At 41.3% G+C, this 16,276-nt stretch overlaps 1 protein-coding gene across 2 annotated transcripts in view; it reads right to left on the reverse strand.

The window, feature by feature from the left end:
- RTTN (rotatin) overlaps positions 1 to 13,778 on the reverse strand; it is a 160,938-nt gene extending 147,160 nt beyond the window's left edge. The window contains exons 1-8 of one of the 2 annotated variants that reach the window (XM_058557288.1): positions 13,538 to 13,777; positions 13,037 to 13,224; positions 11,983 to 12,160; positions 9,793 to 9,879; positions 7,607 to 7,697; positions 5,845 to 5,959; positions 4,522 to 4,672; positions 1,470 to 1,635 (exon numbers count right to left, since the gene is read on the reverse strand). In XM_058557288.1, the coding sequence (XP_058413271.1) occupies positions 1,470 to 1,635; positions 4,522 to 4,672; positions 5,845 to 5,959; positions 7,607 to 7,697; positions 9,793 to 9,879; positions 11,983 to 12,160; positions 13,037 to 13,224; positions 13,538 to 13,568 (1,007 nt within the window). In that variant the 5' untranslated portion in view covers positions 13,569 to 13,777. Of the gene's footprint in view, positions 1 to 1,469; positions 1,636 to 4,521; positions 4,673 to 5,844; positions 5,960 to 7,606; positions 7,698 to 9,792; positions 9,880 to 11,982; positions 12,161 to 13,036; positions 13,225 to 13,537 lie in introns of both variants that reach the window. The other variant, XM_058557289.1, reaches the window with a different exon arrangement.
- Between the last annotated feature and the right edge of the window lie 2,498 nt (positions 13,779 to 16,276).

The following is a 16,276-nucleotide window of genomic DNA, read 5'->3' on the forward strand; positions in this document are numbered from 1 at the left end:
ATTAGTACATTCAACATCACAGGATGATTTTGAAAACACACCAAAAAATAGAACATCCCATCTTTCTTGGCTTTCTCCATAAAAAAATTCTTACCTTGGATGTGAAGTGGTGGGGTGGGGATAACAGCGCTAGAGGAAGGCTTGAGCCTCACGTTTACAAAGAACCTCAAAATTTTGACTTTTGATGTGATCCACAATTGAAGCTGAATCACAGAGATGCACTAATGCTACTGAAACACGTATAACTCCCAAAATTTAATACATTTTGTCATTTCTTCAATTTCCATATACCAAGCATCCCAAAACATGGAAATGAGCCGGGCTTCTCTCAAACTCTGAAAGGCCCCATGAGGAAGATGTTCACTCAGGAGTGAAAATTCATAAGCTCACAGCACACTAGACACCGCTTCGAGAAGGAGGTGGAAAGGCTTTATAAGAGTGGAGAGGAAAACCATGCCTGAGTACCACCAGCTGCCATGTAAGGATCAGGAGCACAGGCTCTCACATCACACTGTCAAACCCCTGCCCTGCGCTGTACCAACTGTATAAACTGGGGTTAGGCCCGCAGCCTCTCGGAACCTCAGGGTTTTCTGTAAAATGATGATGATAATAATAATACCGATCCTATTAACGGACCGTTAGCAGGACGACTAAAGGAGACAAAGCATGGACAGCACTTGGCTGACAGCAAGCACAGAGCCAGCACGAGGCAGTGATAGCTTACAGCATCAGTGTCATGAGACAATAATCCAGCCAGCAGACTAGTGTTCACCTCACTGAGCATTTATCAGAATGACACTAAACAAGAAGCTAATAGGTTTGTAAGATGCTTGTAGCCTAAGGATGAGGTAAAATACAAATACCATGCCAATCCCTTTAAGAAAACTCAGAATAAAAGTCTGTATTTACACGAATAAGTAAGATACCATACATTGTGCACACTGAAGGAGTCTTTGTTTTATAAATTCTCCAATTATTCCCTTTAATAGTAAACACTGATGCATTTAAATTATGATTAGACTTACAAAAATGGGTTTTAAATATTATCAAAATGTATCTATCACTTAAACCTATGCTTTTGAACTAGATCACATTTCATTTGTGGCTGGTAAAAACAATTAGTCGGTCAGAATCATCACTCTTGTTTCAATGAAAGAAACAGAAAATACAGTTCACTGTGTAGCACATGGAATTAAGAGTACTATTTTGTGAACATTTTGTTTTGGTGGACACACACACAGGCACACACACAGGCACACATACACAGAGTATAGATCTGTATACTGAACACTGAATTGCAATGTAATACTTATTTCCTCCTGTGGGTCATGGTCAAAAAAGCATGAAAGCCACTGGTTTAACAGAAAGTCCACACTTGTGGTAATGTTTCAAAAGAGAAGACAGAGAAAAAGAATGAAGCCCTCTGAAACTGAAACACACACAAGTTAACTTGCTTTTTCTACAGTCACCTGGAAGACACTGCATCCCAATCCTGGCCATCTCCTCTGGGTCGCTGGCCTGTGCGCCCAACCACAGAAGGCCGGGGGCTGCTGCTTCCCGGAGAAGGATTCCGGGAATGATGAGTAACTCTTACGTCAGGACAATAAGACAAAGAAGAATTTTGGGAAACTGTATCTGGAAAAAAAAAAAGAATAAAATTATCCCTTAGTAGAGACAGATTACTGATTATGTAGTATTTATGTGTCATTCTTCAAAAAAAACATTAATAAAATTAGGATAGTAGAAATGCTTCTCTAAGGGTAAAAATAAAAGTAAAGGTCAACCTTTTCTCCAAATATTCACTTAGCACATTTAGGTTTACACCTAACTGACCTGATTATATGGAACTTTCTAGCCAACATTATTCACTTACAACATCAGAGACTGCGAAAGCAGAATACCAGATCATGCACTCCCCTGCTTAAAACTCTCCAAGAAATCCTACCCCAAATAATTTGCAAAAATTAACTGAAAATGGATCAACAACCTAAATATGAGAGCTAAAATCATAAATCTCTTCAGCAGAAACTGTAGGGGTAAATCTTTATAACCTTGGATTTGGAAATGGATTCTTAGATGACAACAAAAGCACAACCAAAGAAAACACAGTTAAAATGGACTTCAAAATTAAAAAGTTTTGTGCATCAAAGGACATTATCAAGAAGTGACAACCTACAGAATGGAAGAAAATATTTGCAAATCATATATCTGATAAAGATTTAATATCCAGGATATATAAAGAACTCCTAAAACTCAACAATAAAAAAACCCCAATTTAAAAATGGGCAAAGGACTTCAAAAGACATTTCTCCAAACAAAATACACGAATGGCCAATAAGTACATGAAAAGTCACTAGGGAATCGCTAGTCATTAATCAGTAGTCTTCAGGGAAACACAAATCAAAACCACAGTGAGATATCACTTCACACCTACTAGAACTTTTTAAAAAAGGAAAATAACAAGTGTTGGCGAGGATGTGGAGAAATTTGAAGCCTCATACATTGCTGGTGGGAATGTAAAATGGTGCAGCCACTAGGGAAAACAGTTTAGTGGTTCCTCAAAAAGCTAAACATAGAATTAACATATGACCCAGCAATTCCACTCCTAGGTATACAGCCAACAGAACTGAAAACAGGGGCTCAAACAGATATGCCAATGTTCATTGAAGCATTAATCACATTAGCCAAAAGGTGGGAACAACTCACATGTCCATCAACAGATGAATGAATAAACAAAGTGTGATATATACACATAATGGAATATTATTCATCCATAAGAATGAAGGAGGTTCTGACACACACTACAACATGGATGAACCTTGAAAACATTATGCTAAGTGAAAAGCCAGACACGAAAGGACAAATATTGTATGATTCCACTTGTATGCAGTACCTAGAAGAGAAAAATTTAGAGACAGAAAGTAGATTAGAGGCAACCGGGGGCTCCAGAGGGAAGGGGAAATGCGGAGTACTGCTTAATGGTTACAGAACTTCTGTTTAGGGTGATGAAAAAGGTTTGAGAACAGATCACGGTGATCGCTGCACAACAGTGTGAATGTAATTAATGCCCCCAAACTGCACATTTCAGAACGGTTATAATGGCATATTTTATGTTACATTTATTTTACCATAATTTTTTTTAAAGAATTAGGTAAAATAAAGGCACGTGCAGAGGGAAAAAACCTCTGCAAGAGCTTCTCACTGCTCTTCAAAGAAAATATAAAATCCTTACCGAGATCTACAAGTACCAATACACTCCAGCCCCTGGCTAGCTCTCTGACCTCACTTCACTCCCCTCTGCCCTCCCCAACCCCAGCCCCACCCCCGGTTTACCACACTCCACTCACACCGGCCTGATTTCTCCTCCTCAAGCACGTCGCCCTCATTGCTGAGGCTCTGACCTTCTGGAATACTCTTCCTGCAGCTCTTCAAGTGGATGGTTCCTTCTCACCCTCCAGGTCTCCTCCTCTGAGAGGCTTTCCCTGACCATCCTATCCAAGTAAGCAGCGCTTCCCTGGTGACGCTCTGTCACATCACCCTTCTTATCCCCTTCAAGCACCTCTTATCTGAAACAAACCTGTTTGTTTACTACCTGTCCCTATCCTTCTAAAATATAACCTCATGAAGGCTGGGGCCTTCTCTGTTTCATTCAATGTTATACCCACCAGGAACTAGAATAACAGTTAGCATACAGTAGATGATAAATAAACATTTATTTAATACATGAATAAATCTTCAGAAATATCAACTATTTTTATCAACATTATAATTTTTTTCTGATGAAATATGGGGTACCCAAAAGGTCTGTTATCAGTCATTTGCAAAAGGCTGTTATCTCAAGAATGTTAATGAGGAAACCCCAGACCCTCTGAGATCTATAATAAAGCTAATGTAAGGCACAAATATTCAAGTAGCAGAGGATCAGTGAAACTCTCAACAAAACAGGGATTAACTGTGAAGCACGATGACAAATCACTATAATTTAATATTCAATGCATGTCGTATAAGTGCACAGAAATCTTAAGTTGTAAATACCATTTTGACAAGGTCAGCCTAGTACTCTATTCGGCCACTAGGTGGTGCTTTTCCCCTGAAAAGTCTAGCACTACTATCACATAATATGCATCATGAGCTGCACAAAAATGTTTTCATAAAATACAAATAGGTATTTTTCAAACCAAACAATTTATTAACACAACCTGTAACTTGCTAAAATACCCACATGAATAGCTGGACTCAGAATCCTAGTCCCTAACTCCCAAAAATACTCTTTAAGTATGGGAGAAAAATAAAAACACCTTGCTAATGTCTCTTATCAAAAAAAGAAGGGGATGAGATCATGAGTGGTTCTGTCATTCACACAGTTTGTTTTCAAAGATGATAATTTGACTACGTTTAGGAGTAGGGAGTTTATGTTGTGAAAATGTATACACAGTAAGCCCTAACAGAAAGCATAATAGGGAGTTCTCAGAAGAATCTACAAGTTCTGCCAGTGACTAATGAACAAATCAATGTAAATACCTTGTTTATTAGAGAAAAAACCCGGATCTCGGTGAAAGTTAAGTCTGTTTCTTAAATACGTGCACAGCTGCTGCAGGCAGGACACCGACTGTAACGCCAGGCGATGTTTCCCATCTCCTCCAAAGGCCAGCTTCAACAGAGATAAAAGGCTCTGAAATAAAGAGGAAATGAAATCGTCATGGGAACAGAGCACTCGACTTCAAAGAAGGATGTGGAGCTTCAGTGAGGTTCAACGAACAACTAAAAGAAATAAAATAAGCTGCCAAATATCTATAAGACATAAGAAACAGAAATGGGCAAAAATGACAGCATAATGCAAGATGAGTCAAAATAAGATGATAGAATTTAAATAGTCAGTGTTTCTTTTACCTAAAATCTATTAGCTGAGCACCTATTCTGAGAGAACACAGGAATTATTCCCCATTCAGAACATTAAGTTACCCAGTACTTTTTAAAAATCACAGCAAGCCTTTTCATCTCTAACAGCTAAATCGTGTTGCCACGTCTTGGTCAACAGCTCTTCCTCGGCCATCATCTGACAGCTGCAGCAGTGTGTATTCACAGTGGCCATTCGCTGGCCTCCATTTCAGCCCTGTGACTGTGGAGCGAGGGTGTGGAGTGAGGGTGCTGAGGCATTGTGAGTTGCTATGGACATGCCACAATCCCGACCCTGGATCCCAATCTCTCTACTAGGTAAGCAACAGACTAGATTGCAAAGAATCCATCTATATGGCTCATTACGACCATATTTCCACAGCATCTAGCACTGCGCCTTACACGTACCAGATACTCAAAAAGTGATGCTATTCTTACTGTTAAGAAGGGTTCCTGCTGCCCAACCTCAATTTCCAAAGTCTCTCTCTCGTTTGGATGACCCATAAATGGTAAATTCAAGGTGGTCAAATTGGACTGCATGTGTCAAATGAGACTACCTCCTACCAGAAGAACTACCACTATCCAAATAAGTTAAAAGACAACTGATTTAAATAACCAAATATTTCGTTGGTTTTTTTTTTTTTGGTGAGGAGCATTGGCCCTGAGCTAACGTCTGCGCCCATCTTCCTCTATTTCGTATATGGGACGCCGCCACAGCATCGCCTGATGAGCAGTGCACAGATCTGTGCCCAGGATCCAAACCTGTAAACCCCAGGCCGCTGAAGCAGAGCACACAAACTTAACCACTACGCCACTGGGCCAGCCCCCAAAAATTTCATTTTCCAAATAGTGCAAATTTCTTTTCCAAGGACTCCTACTTGGCAAAATTTGTTTCACTGCAAAAAGTTCTCTATTTCAAAATGTAAAACAATTACAGAGGATACGCACCTGAACAATTTTTGGCCTTTGAAGGAAAATCTCAGCAGGAAAATCTTGCATGATAACATCCTTCAATAGTTCACAGGTGTTCCAGATTAAAATGTGGTTACTACTTCTTAAAGAGCTACAAAATATAGTATTATTTATTTTTAAAAAGAGTTTACTTGTACCAGATTCTGAGTAACCTTGTAGCATAATGACTCTATCACAATCCTTCAGGTCTCAGCCGAGATATCACTTCCCCTGGGAAGCCTTCCTAGATCTTTTCCCTAATCAATAAACAACTCTGGGGCAGGTGCTTCTGCCACACGCCTCTATTTTTCGCTATGGTAATTGCGTGTTGACCTTGCATCTCCCACCAGACCCTCCTCAAGAGCAGCGACTACAGAGAATCTGCCACTGTACGCCCAGAGACCATCCCAAGGCTACAAAATGAGATCAATGAAGTCAAAGAGCACAGAACTCAACGAAATCTGCTGAATGAATTAGGAAATAAGACAGAAAAAAGAGTAGTAAGTATAGAGTTAAATTCCAGGAATCAGATTCCTTATTGGTCTTCTCTGCTCTAGGAGAATCAAGCTGGGACTCCCCTCTTATCCTATACAGAGGACCCCCTGAACTTTTCAGACAATACTTGCCCTCCTAGGATGTAGCAGTTGTTCACTCCCACCCCAAGAAACCAAACCCTCTCTCTCAGCCCAGCTCCAGTCCACCATTCACCACCCACAGGCAGGTACTAGATACCACATCTCCTCCTTAGGGACTGACTGAGAACTGACACATCAAAACAACCCCTCGCCCCTTTCCCATGTGTGCTCTACCTCCTCAACACGCTATTCCAAGAGAATTTACTGATGCCGGAGAAGCGCCATCAGTAAAAACCATTTAATACCATGCACCTGTATCTGGCCCTAACTCTAGCAAGTTGGTCTTTATTTTTCATATTCTTTTTTTGTGTGTGTGAGGAAGATCAGCCCTGAGCTAACATCTGCCAATCCTCCTCTTTTTGCTGAGGAAGACTGGCCCTGGGCTAACATCCATGCCCATCTTCCTCCACTTTACATGGGACGCTGCCACAGCATGGCTTGACAAGCGGTGCATCGCTGCACACCCAGGATCCGAACTGGCAAACCCCGGGCCACTGCAGCGGAGCACATGCACCTAACCACTTGCGCCACCAGGCTGGCCCCTATTTTTCATATTCTTACCAAAAAAAGACTGACAACTCATTGTTGTGGCATTCACTGAAATTAAAGTTTCAGCAAAAAAGAGAAACTAGACTTTAAAACATTCTCCAAACTTCTATATAGTTGTCTACTTGGTTGGGAATAACAACCAACTAACATCCATCACATAAGATTAGATCAGTGGTCCCCAACCTTCTCCTAACAGAGAAGAAAACATGGAATCCATGTTTTGAAATATACTGTTTGCTAAAAAAGACTGCATTTATGTTTGATTTTTCCATTTTTATTAACCAAGGGTATAAGCAATGGCCAATCAGAGACTCTGGTCAGTAAGAGGCGACCCATATCACCAAGGAGTACACAAGATTCCAACCGCAAAAACACACCTGATGTGTAGCCTGATTAAAGGTAAACAGGAATTTTCTGGCACGCTTTTTAAAATATTGAAAATCATTCACATATTCCCATTACCACCTTTCATAGCCACACAGTATCTTTCCTCCTGGTGAAAATGTATAGCAATAACTATCAGACTTGATGGCCATAAATGAACCGAAATACCAGCAACACCCCAGGGACCGTACCTTTCATTAGAGGAGAGAACGTGTCTGTCGGTGGTAGTCAGGGGCAGCCAAGGGAACGTGGAAAACCTCAAGCACTTGACAGTCTGATTCACTGTTAATGGAACAGCAAAACTGAAGGCATCAAAGAAGCCCAAGTTGACAGATTCACAAATTTAAGAGCAAAGCTTTCCTTTTAAAACAAGTCCCCAAATAAAGTTCCATCTCACGCTACCACGCAAGGTCAACTGCAATTTTGTTCCCTCACAAGACAACTAACAGAGCTCTCTTTTCATAATTTAAATGGAACTAATATATTATTATTATTAGAAGAGCATTAAACACAAACCAGTATCGAATGACATTTAGAGTTTCAATTAAACTTTCTATTTTACCCTGTGGTTGACCAGAACAGAGAGCTTAAATTTAACATAAAAGGAACTGGCATTTGGAGAAGATCTTTAAGTGTAGAAATTAAAAATGATATAAACATAATCATCTACTATATTTAATTAGTCATGTTCAAATATCCTATATGGTGTTAGATGTTTAAACCTCTTTGAAGATAACTTGAAGACCATAAGGTTGAAGATCAAATATCAGCGCTCAAACAAGATTAAAAGAAATCCAAGAAACCAACACAATTTTAAACTACCCCTGCTCAAATTATTTTTTAAGAGATCTTATTATTGCACAAGTTAAGGTGACAACAGTGAGAAGTAGTATCCACATAAACCCTTCCAAATGGCAAATAGTCTTTCTGTCAAATGCTTTCAAAAGAGCATGGAATGATTAAATTCAGATAACAGTATTGTTAACTTACCAAACACAGCACAGTTGCTTCTTTCAAAAGTGCTAACACAAAAGCAGGGTTTCCTTTCTAAGAGAAAGGCAGGAGGTGGGTGGAGGGAAGGACAGGCTTACACTGCACACATAAAGATGTGTCCAAAATGAGCCACGCCATCAATCCCCAAACTGCCACTCACGTGAAAAAGCATTGCCATCTCAATCACCCTTAAGGTTTTCAACAGCTACACCGGAAGACCCATTGTTACCAGCCCTGGAGACACTCACTTCCTTCTGTCTCTCACTGCCACTCAGTTAAGCCTCTCAGCCACAAAGACAAAAAACTACCATTTCGCCTCAAAACCAAAGATCCTTATAAGCCTACCGAAACTTTTCCAGAAAGTTAAAGTATTTTAACAGGTGAACAAGTTTTCTGTTTTTTCTTATGCTGTTATTCAAACTGAACGTTTCTACAAAAGCTTTTTAATAACAGAGGGCTTCCCCATAGAGTTAATTTGAATACTTGACATCAGCAGATGTACCCTTGGACACAACTTTTTCGTCTCAACTACACAGGCAAAAAAAAGGAAAGTACATGCTTACTTAACCATTCCCTAACTGCATCACCTAGGACAAAGCTTTTGTCCTTTATGAGCCTCAGTGTCCTCATCAGTACAATGGGGATACTAATAAAATCAATCTCATGGACTCCGTGAGGACTCATTCATTCATTTGAAGAATGTAACTGAGTGCCTAACACATTTTTGGCATTGTTTCACACACTGGGGATAAAGTCGTGTTTGCAGCTATCATTTAACTTATAATGAGAAAGACAAACAAGAAGTAAATCAACACATAATTTCAGATCACGATATGTGTTAGGAAGAAAACAGATGGAAAGTGACCACTGGCTAGAGTCCTCAGGAAGGTCTCTTTTAGGAGGTGGCATGTGAGCAGAAACCAGACACAGCCAGAGATGAAAAGACCTGGATGAGATTCCAGGAAGAGGCTCTAAATCAGAACTCTCTAATCAACTGGTGTTGGGATAAAGACAAACAAGGAAATGAAGATGATCCTGAGTATTGGCTTGAGTCACCGGATGGACAGTACCACTCAGTGAGCTGGAGAACAAATGAGCTGACACGTGTATAGTGCTGGGCACAGCTCCTGACAGACTCTGTGTTCAATAAGCACTAAGCACTATTGCCACCATCACCACCACCTACAGAGCTGCTCCAACGCAGTTAGAATAACACCAAGTTTTACCATTTAGACTCTATATCATAAACTAATTGAGGCAACTGAAACATTCCATTCAATGCTTAAACATTCAAGTTTGACAATACGTCTTCACAACAATGAGGAAAAGTACAGTAATTTCTAATTTACCAGGTCAACAGATCTACCTTCCTACATATACATACCCATTGGTCGTGGAGGCACTTCTATCTGCTGGAAATTACTTTTGTCTTGAGGAAAATATCCTTTTAAGATTTCAGGTTGTGGCAATTCTGAAAAGAAAATATATACTACTGTATTATTGATTTAATATTTGCTCAAACTGAAACTCACTCATCAAATATTAATGTTTTCTAAGTTGTTTTTTTTTGTTTTGTTTTTTTGCTGAGTAAGATTCGCCCTGAGCTAACATCCATGCCAATCTTCCTCTATTTTGTATGTGGGTCGCCACCCACGGCCGCCAACGAGTGGTGTAGGTCTACTCCCAGGAACCGAACCTGGGTCCCTGAAGCGGAGTGTACCAAACTTAACCACTAGGCCACAGGGCCAGCCGCTCTTAAGTTTTTGAATCATTTCAAAAACTAGAAAAATAACCCAGTTTTGTTTCTCTGAATAGTTTGCGTTTCTAAAGAGAAAAAAAATGTAAATGCTGAACCAATTTCAAATTAAGGGTTTTTTCCTCCCTCTCTCTTCTACTATTAAGTGAACACAATCATTTGTTAGAATGAAAACATCCACAGTGTACATAAAGAACTCGTTACAAAGTATGTATTCCAGGAGCGTCCATCTCCGCTTCTTGGTCCACCTCGTCCTCCCTTTGACTCCAATTACATAGTGTCTGATCACTTCAACTTTCATTAACAACTTTAAAAAAAAAGTTGTCAAAAAGAAAGGAGTCAAGACTCTCTTTCAACACCTCTGACAATTCCCAGTCGCACGTGATTCCATACTTAGCAGTTCAGATGCAACGAGAAGGAGGAAAAGGCTAAAACTAAATTTTGTAACTTTATAATTTGAATTTTTCATGCCAGTAGTTCCTAATATTAATAGAGGTAACTAAAAATTAGCCCTAGCCTATACCGCTAATCTCACCTGCCAGGAACTAGATTGAAAATTCAGGATTTAAGATTCTACTTTATTTGTTACAGCTTAGACAGAATTGTAAAATACATTGTTAAAAATCACAATCACACAAGAACTCAGTAAAGGGCAGCTGCTACAGTTGTTCTTATTAACAGCAGTAACATAGTCGCAGCAGCAGCACAGCATTGGTGTAGAGAAAAATATGGTCTGATATTAAGCAAGCAAAAACATGGCTTTCTACACTCTTACCACTTGTTCACATAAATTTCATCAGCATTTTTCTTTCTTCAAATTAATTCAAACACCTTCCACGTGCAAGGCACTATACCGGGTGTTAAATAACAAGAATACAACAATTCTATGCTTAACGTATGCTAGGCCCTATGCTGAGCACTTCACAGGCATTGTCTCATTTAATCCTTACAACGCTTCTATAAGATGTTCTCTTATTGTCCCAATTTTTGGATGAGAAAACTAAAGCCTGGAGGGGTGAAAGACCTTAGCCAAGGTCACACAACTAGTGGCAGAACTGGGACTTAAATCCATGTCTCTGACTCTGACTTTAAGCAGTAGACCCTGTGTAGTCCATTTTGATTGGCCCCCACAACAAAATCAGGAGGTAGGGCAGGTATCATCACACCCCTACATGAAGAACACAGTCCAAAACGCAAGTACGAAACATTTAGAACAGTGTGTGGCACAGTGATGAGGGCTCAATGAAAATTTGTTGTTATCGTTAAAGAAATCATCTGTCGGGGCCGGCCAGTGGCGCAAGCGGTTGAGTGCACACGCTCCGCTGCGGCGCCCGGGGGTTCGCCGGTTCAGACCCAGGCGCGCACTGACACACCACTTGTCAGGCCATGCTGTGGCCTGTGGCAGCGTCCCATATAAAGTGGAGGAAGATGGGCACAGATGTTAGCCCAGGGCCAGTCTTCCTCAGCAAAAAGAGGAGGATTGGCAGATGTTAGCTCAGGGCCGATCTTCCTCACAAAAAAAAAAAAGAAAGAAATCATCTGTCAAACTAGTCTCACAAAAAGAGAATCAAGGGCGTCTTTTAGGCCCCTTACCAAAAAAGCAATAAATACAAAAGTTTCCTCCTCTGAATAACAACAGAGGAGGGGAAGAAAGGTCAAGCTCACCTAAGTTAACACAAGAAAAACAAGTTGGGGGGTGGGGGTAAGGGAGGAATCTTTTTTTTTATAATCTAAGGTCCCTTTTTCCTTAGCATTAACCATTAGAACCAACATATTTATATTTTAACAGAATGCATCAGATTGATTCCAGAGAGTTACCAGTTTGATCGGTTTGGTAAGATGCAGAATACAGTGCAGGAACTTCTGAAGGAAGAATAAAAAGTCCATCCAAAATGCCATCAATTTCAGCCTGTAGATCTGGCTCCACGTTAGAACGAAGTTTAGATAAGAATTCGACTGCACCAAGATCAACCAAATGCTGGACCGCTGGGGGATACTGAAAGAACAGGAGAGCCTTGACAATAACGATAAATAACAGAATCTCTAGACATTATCTTACCACAGTCAAAACATCCAATTATTTTTGGTATACCAGATGTTCTTTGTTAAAAAATAAATCTTCCATTGATATACCCCAAAGTAAAGAACTTCCATAAAGAGGACATAGATTTATAGAGACATACATAAAACATCTGATAACACTTACGAGAGAAAAGTCCAGACACTGATTATGAGAAATGCATACTATCAATTCCTACTTTTATTTATTAAATGGATTACTTCTTCCTTCTGACACTCACTCTACCTTCTCCCACCTCCAACCGGTCAAAGGATGCCAAAGTAACAAGAATCCCCTCCGACTGCACAGTGATTTACAGTTTTGAAAGGTTAAACCTGCACTTTGACATTTGACCCTGACAACTAACTACTCTGCAGAAAGGCAGAGGAACATGAATCTGAAAAGCAGATATGGGAAAAGCAATTTAACACACTGCTGCTATGTACTAACCATGGGCTGCAACGTTATCTTTAAATGCATTCTCTTTCATACAGACACATCTAATTTTTAACATGTAAATAACAGCACATAAGCCAAAACAGAATGACAAACATTAATCTCTACAGATGCTTCCAAAAATCAGAACACACCAGCACTCGGGAGTCCTGTGTTACTTCAGAGCACAGGAGAGACAACGCGAGGTTCAATAATACAAGTAAGAGAAAAGGAAGATGAGCACTACCTACTCAGATAAATTAAAATTCAACATTTTCAGTTGTTTAAAAAAAAATTGTTTCACTTTCAACAAAGGCTACAACTCAGTGACTAAGAAACACTCACTGGTCTGATAACTTTGTTTCAGAATGAGCCTACCTTCACCAGCCTACTCAACAGGCTCAGAGCCTCTTCCTTCATGGGGACGGCCGGGAAGCTGAACCACCGCAGCAGGTGCAGACACAGCAGCCGCTCGGGGGCGAGGTCGGCGCCGCAGACCAGGCTGTGCTCCACCTTGCAGAGCAGGCTCCGGAGCGCGCGCGCCCGGATCTCGGCCAGCGGGTGACCTGTCAGAGCAGCAGAGCACAGCTACTTCCCTCCACCGGGACGCCCACCGCAAACCCCCCAACACCGGGCGACTGACGCGGGGCGGCGCGCCGAGGAGGAGATGAACCCGTATTTTCACAGGGGGCCGCGGGGCACTGGGGACGAGAACCGCGCGCTTGACACCAAGTCCGAGCCGCGTCCCCGGCGGCTGCCCCCTGGACGGGAGACGGGGCCGTCGCGGGGTGGCCCGGCCTCGGAAACGAGACACGGCCTTTCGCAGCCAGCGGCCACGACAGGAGGTCGCCTCGGGCGACGGGCACCTCAGGCTGTTACCGAGTTTCCTGATGAGCCCCGTCACGACCATCTCGCCCGCACCGTCAGCCGCCGCCGGAGAATTAAACTGCCGCGCCACTGCGTCCGGCCACAATTAATGTCCCCCCGGAAGCCCGGCCCGTCACACGGCGGGTTCCGCAACGCTGCAGCGAACGACCTGACGAGGGAGAAGCATTCCGTGAGCTGTTCTCGGCCGCCGCGCCGCGGGAGAAGCTTTCAGTCTCTCTGTAATTACTACCACGCAGTTCCTAGACAGCAGTCTCTGTTGTAAGAACCGGAAGGAGCGAGGAGACAACGAGGGGTAGAACCTCCTTTGGCCGCGGGGCATGTCGGGAGTTGTAGTCTTTATCCATTCGTGCTCCCCTCCCGGAATTCCGGACCCGCCACCGCGCCCGCCTGCCTGGGGTTCCGGTGTCCAAGCGCGGGCTCTGGCGCGGGCTGCAGAGGCCTAACGCAGCGCTGTGTCCTCGTTCTGCGAGGGATTCATTTATGACCCTGCCAATCTGAGTTCTCGGCTCTCAGAACTTTACAATTTAGAATGCAGAGTTTTGTTTTGTTAGAATTCCCCCGCCCCCATTACTAAATGACTTTGCCGCTTTAACTGTGAAATGTACCTGCAAAGTCAAGCAGTGTCTTTGGATACCTAAATTCAATAAAACCAAGCAAGCCACAAAAGGAAAGAGACGGGAAAAAGGAAATAAGTGAACAGAAGAGAAAAAGGGAGACTGTAGAAAGAAAGAAAAAAAAGGGGGAGAGGGGTGTGAATTAGTATTTGAATCCACCAAAGTTGATATTTGCATCTTGCTCTGTGATCCCTCTGAACAAACAGAAAAAAATTCTAAGCAATGGTAACACCACCACCAAAATTAAATTTGTAGAATGATTTGCATTTGAGACAGCGTTTTATCTCACTGATCTTTTCAGTTTCCCTGAGAAAGAGATGTCAAGGGGGTATTCCCATTCCTATTTTGCACAAACAGGGAACTTAAAATCAGACAAGTACCTCACCCAAGGTCACAGCAGCTAGTAAGTGGTGGATTGAGGACCTGACCTTAACTTTCTTTGTAACATTCTTAGGACCTTGCTGCCTCTGCCTGTGTGTAGGTGAAATAGAGAATAGTGACATTTGAGTTGGATCTTGAAGGTTAAGTAGGAGTTTGTTTGCCAGGCAGAGAAATGGGGTAAGGGAATTCCTGCCAGAGAAAACAGTACATGCAAAGACAAGGATTCAGAGTGAGTCTGTCCAAGTCAGGGAAAGTGAGAAGTTCTATGTGGCCAAATCTCCTCTGGAAGGAAGAAGGGGAGACGAACGTGGGTATCAGCAGCTGGTTGGTCTCCATTTGGCTCTGGAGTTGCTCCTCCCAGCCTGCCAGGCGCTGCAGTAACTAACCTGCACAGGTGAAAAGACTCCACCATCCAGACTCCCTGGCCCTCTGGCTTCTGGGTGGCTGTGGCCACCCACAGGGAGACGGCAGCGGGAAGTTGGAGAGTGGGAGGAAAGAGAGGTGTGGATATTTAATCAAGACTCCACTGGCCCATACCTAAGCCTGCCTGGCCAGGATTGTCACAGTGGCTGCATTCCTCAACCCTAGGGTGACAGCTCCTGATGGATAGTGTGCCTAATGGACGAAAAAGTGGAAACTATGGAGGCAGTTACACCAGCTGAGAACTTTCTGTGTAGTTATCCAGGCATGAAGGTTTTTGTTGTGGATTTGAAGTGTCAAGGTCAAAATACACAAGACAGTACAGAGGAATAATGGAGATAACTTTTCAATGATATTCCTAAGATGAAAAGTCTTAGATGATAAGAAACAGGATGTCAGCAGGTAAGGGGTGATGATGCTGTGGGAGAAACATCAATTAACTTAAAACAAGCATTTTGCAAGTAAAATGGGGAGTCAAATGATGAAATCGTCTCACTTATGTCGCTTTTATTTTCTAGTTTTTATTTTTATTGTTGAGCATATATTGCTTTTGTAATTAATTAAAAATCATTATGTCCTGCTTATTACATTCGCAGCAAAACAATTATCATTTTCCTGTTAGGCTATTAATTTGCCAATTTTTTCTCAAAGAATCAACCTTCGATTTATTAAATCTACTGTTAAAAAACCCCACACATATTCTAACGTATTAACTGGACTTTTATTTATTTTCAGTTACTTTCTTATTCTTTCCTTAGATTTGGTTTTGCTGTTTCTTTTCTAACTTCTTGACCTAAAGGTTTTGTTGCTTTATTTTCATTCTTAGTTTTAGAGAATTTTAAGTCCATGTATCTGCATCTAAGAAACACTTTAATCTTATGTCATGAATTTAGATTTATAGTGTTCTAACTATTGTTATTCTCAACCTTTCTGAGACTGCTATTTTGATACATCCTATTTCACCCAAGTTCTGTTTAGAACAGGTTTTTAATCACCAAGTCTTTCTTGCACATACTTTAGTAATTAATTTCTTTTTTTATTATATCACAATCAGCAACTGGGGTTTTTGTAACTTTGAATTTCAAGGTCAAATATTTTAAGTGATGCCTCAGTACTTGAAAAATTGGACAATAGGTATCTGTGTGGATGTATACAGAACTGTGTGGGTATGTATCTTTGTAATTTTCTACTTGTATTTATAGTAATTTTTGTTATATTTATTTAAATGCTAACTTAAAAACATTTTGAATTTTACATGATGGTAAATAACAGTCATTAAAGTGGCGAGTCAGATATGGATCAGGAAAGGGGGGAA

This window comes from Diceros bicornis, chromosome 16, assembly GCF_020826845.1.
Source record: "Diceros bicornis minor isolate mBicDic1 chromosome 16, mDicBic1.mat.cur, whole genome shotgun sequence".
Lineage (NCBI taxonomy): Eukaryota > Metazoa > Chordata > Mammalia > Perissodactyla > Rhinocerotidae > Diceros > Diceros bicornis.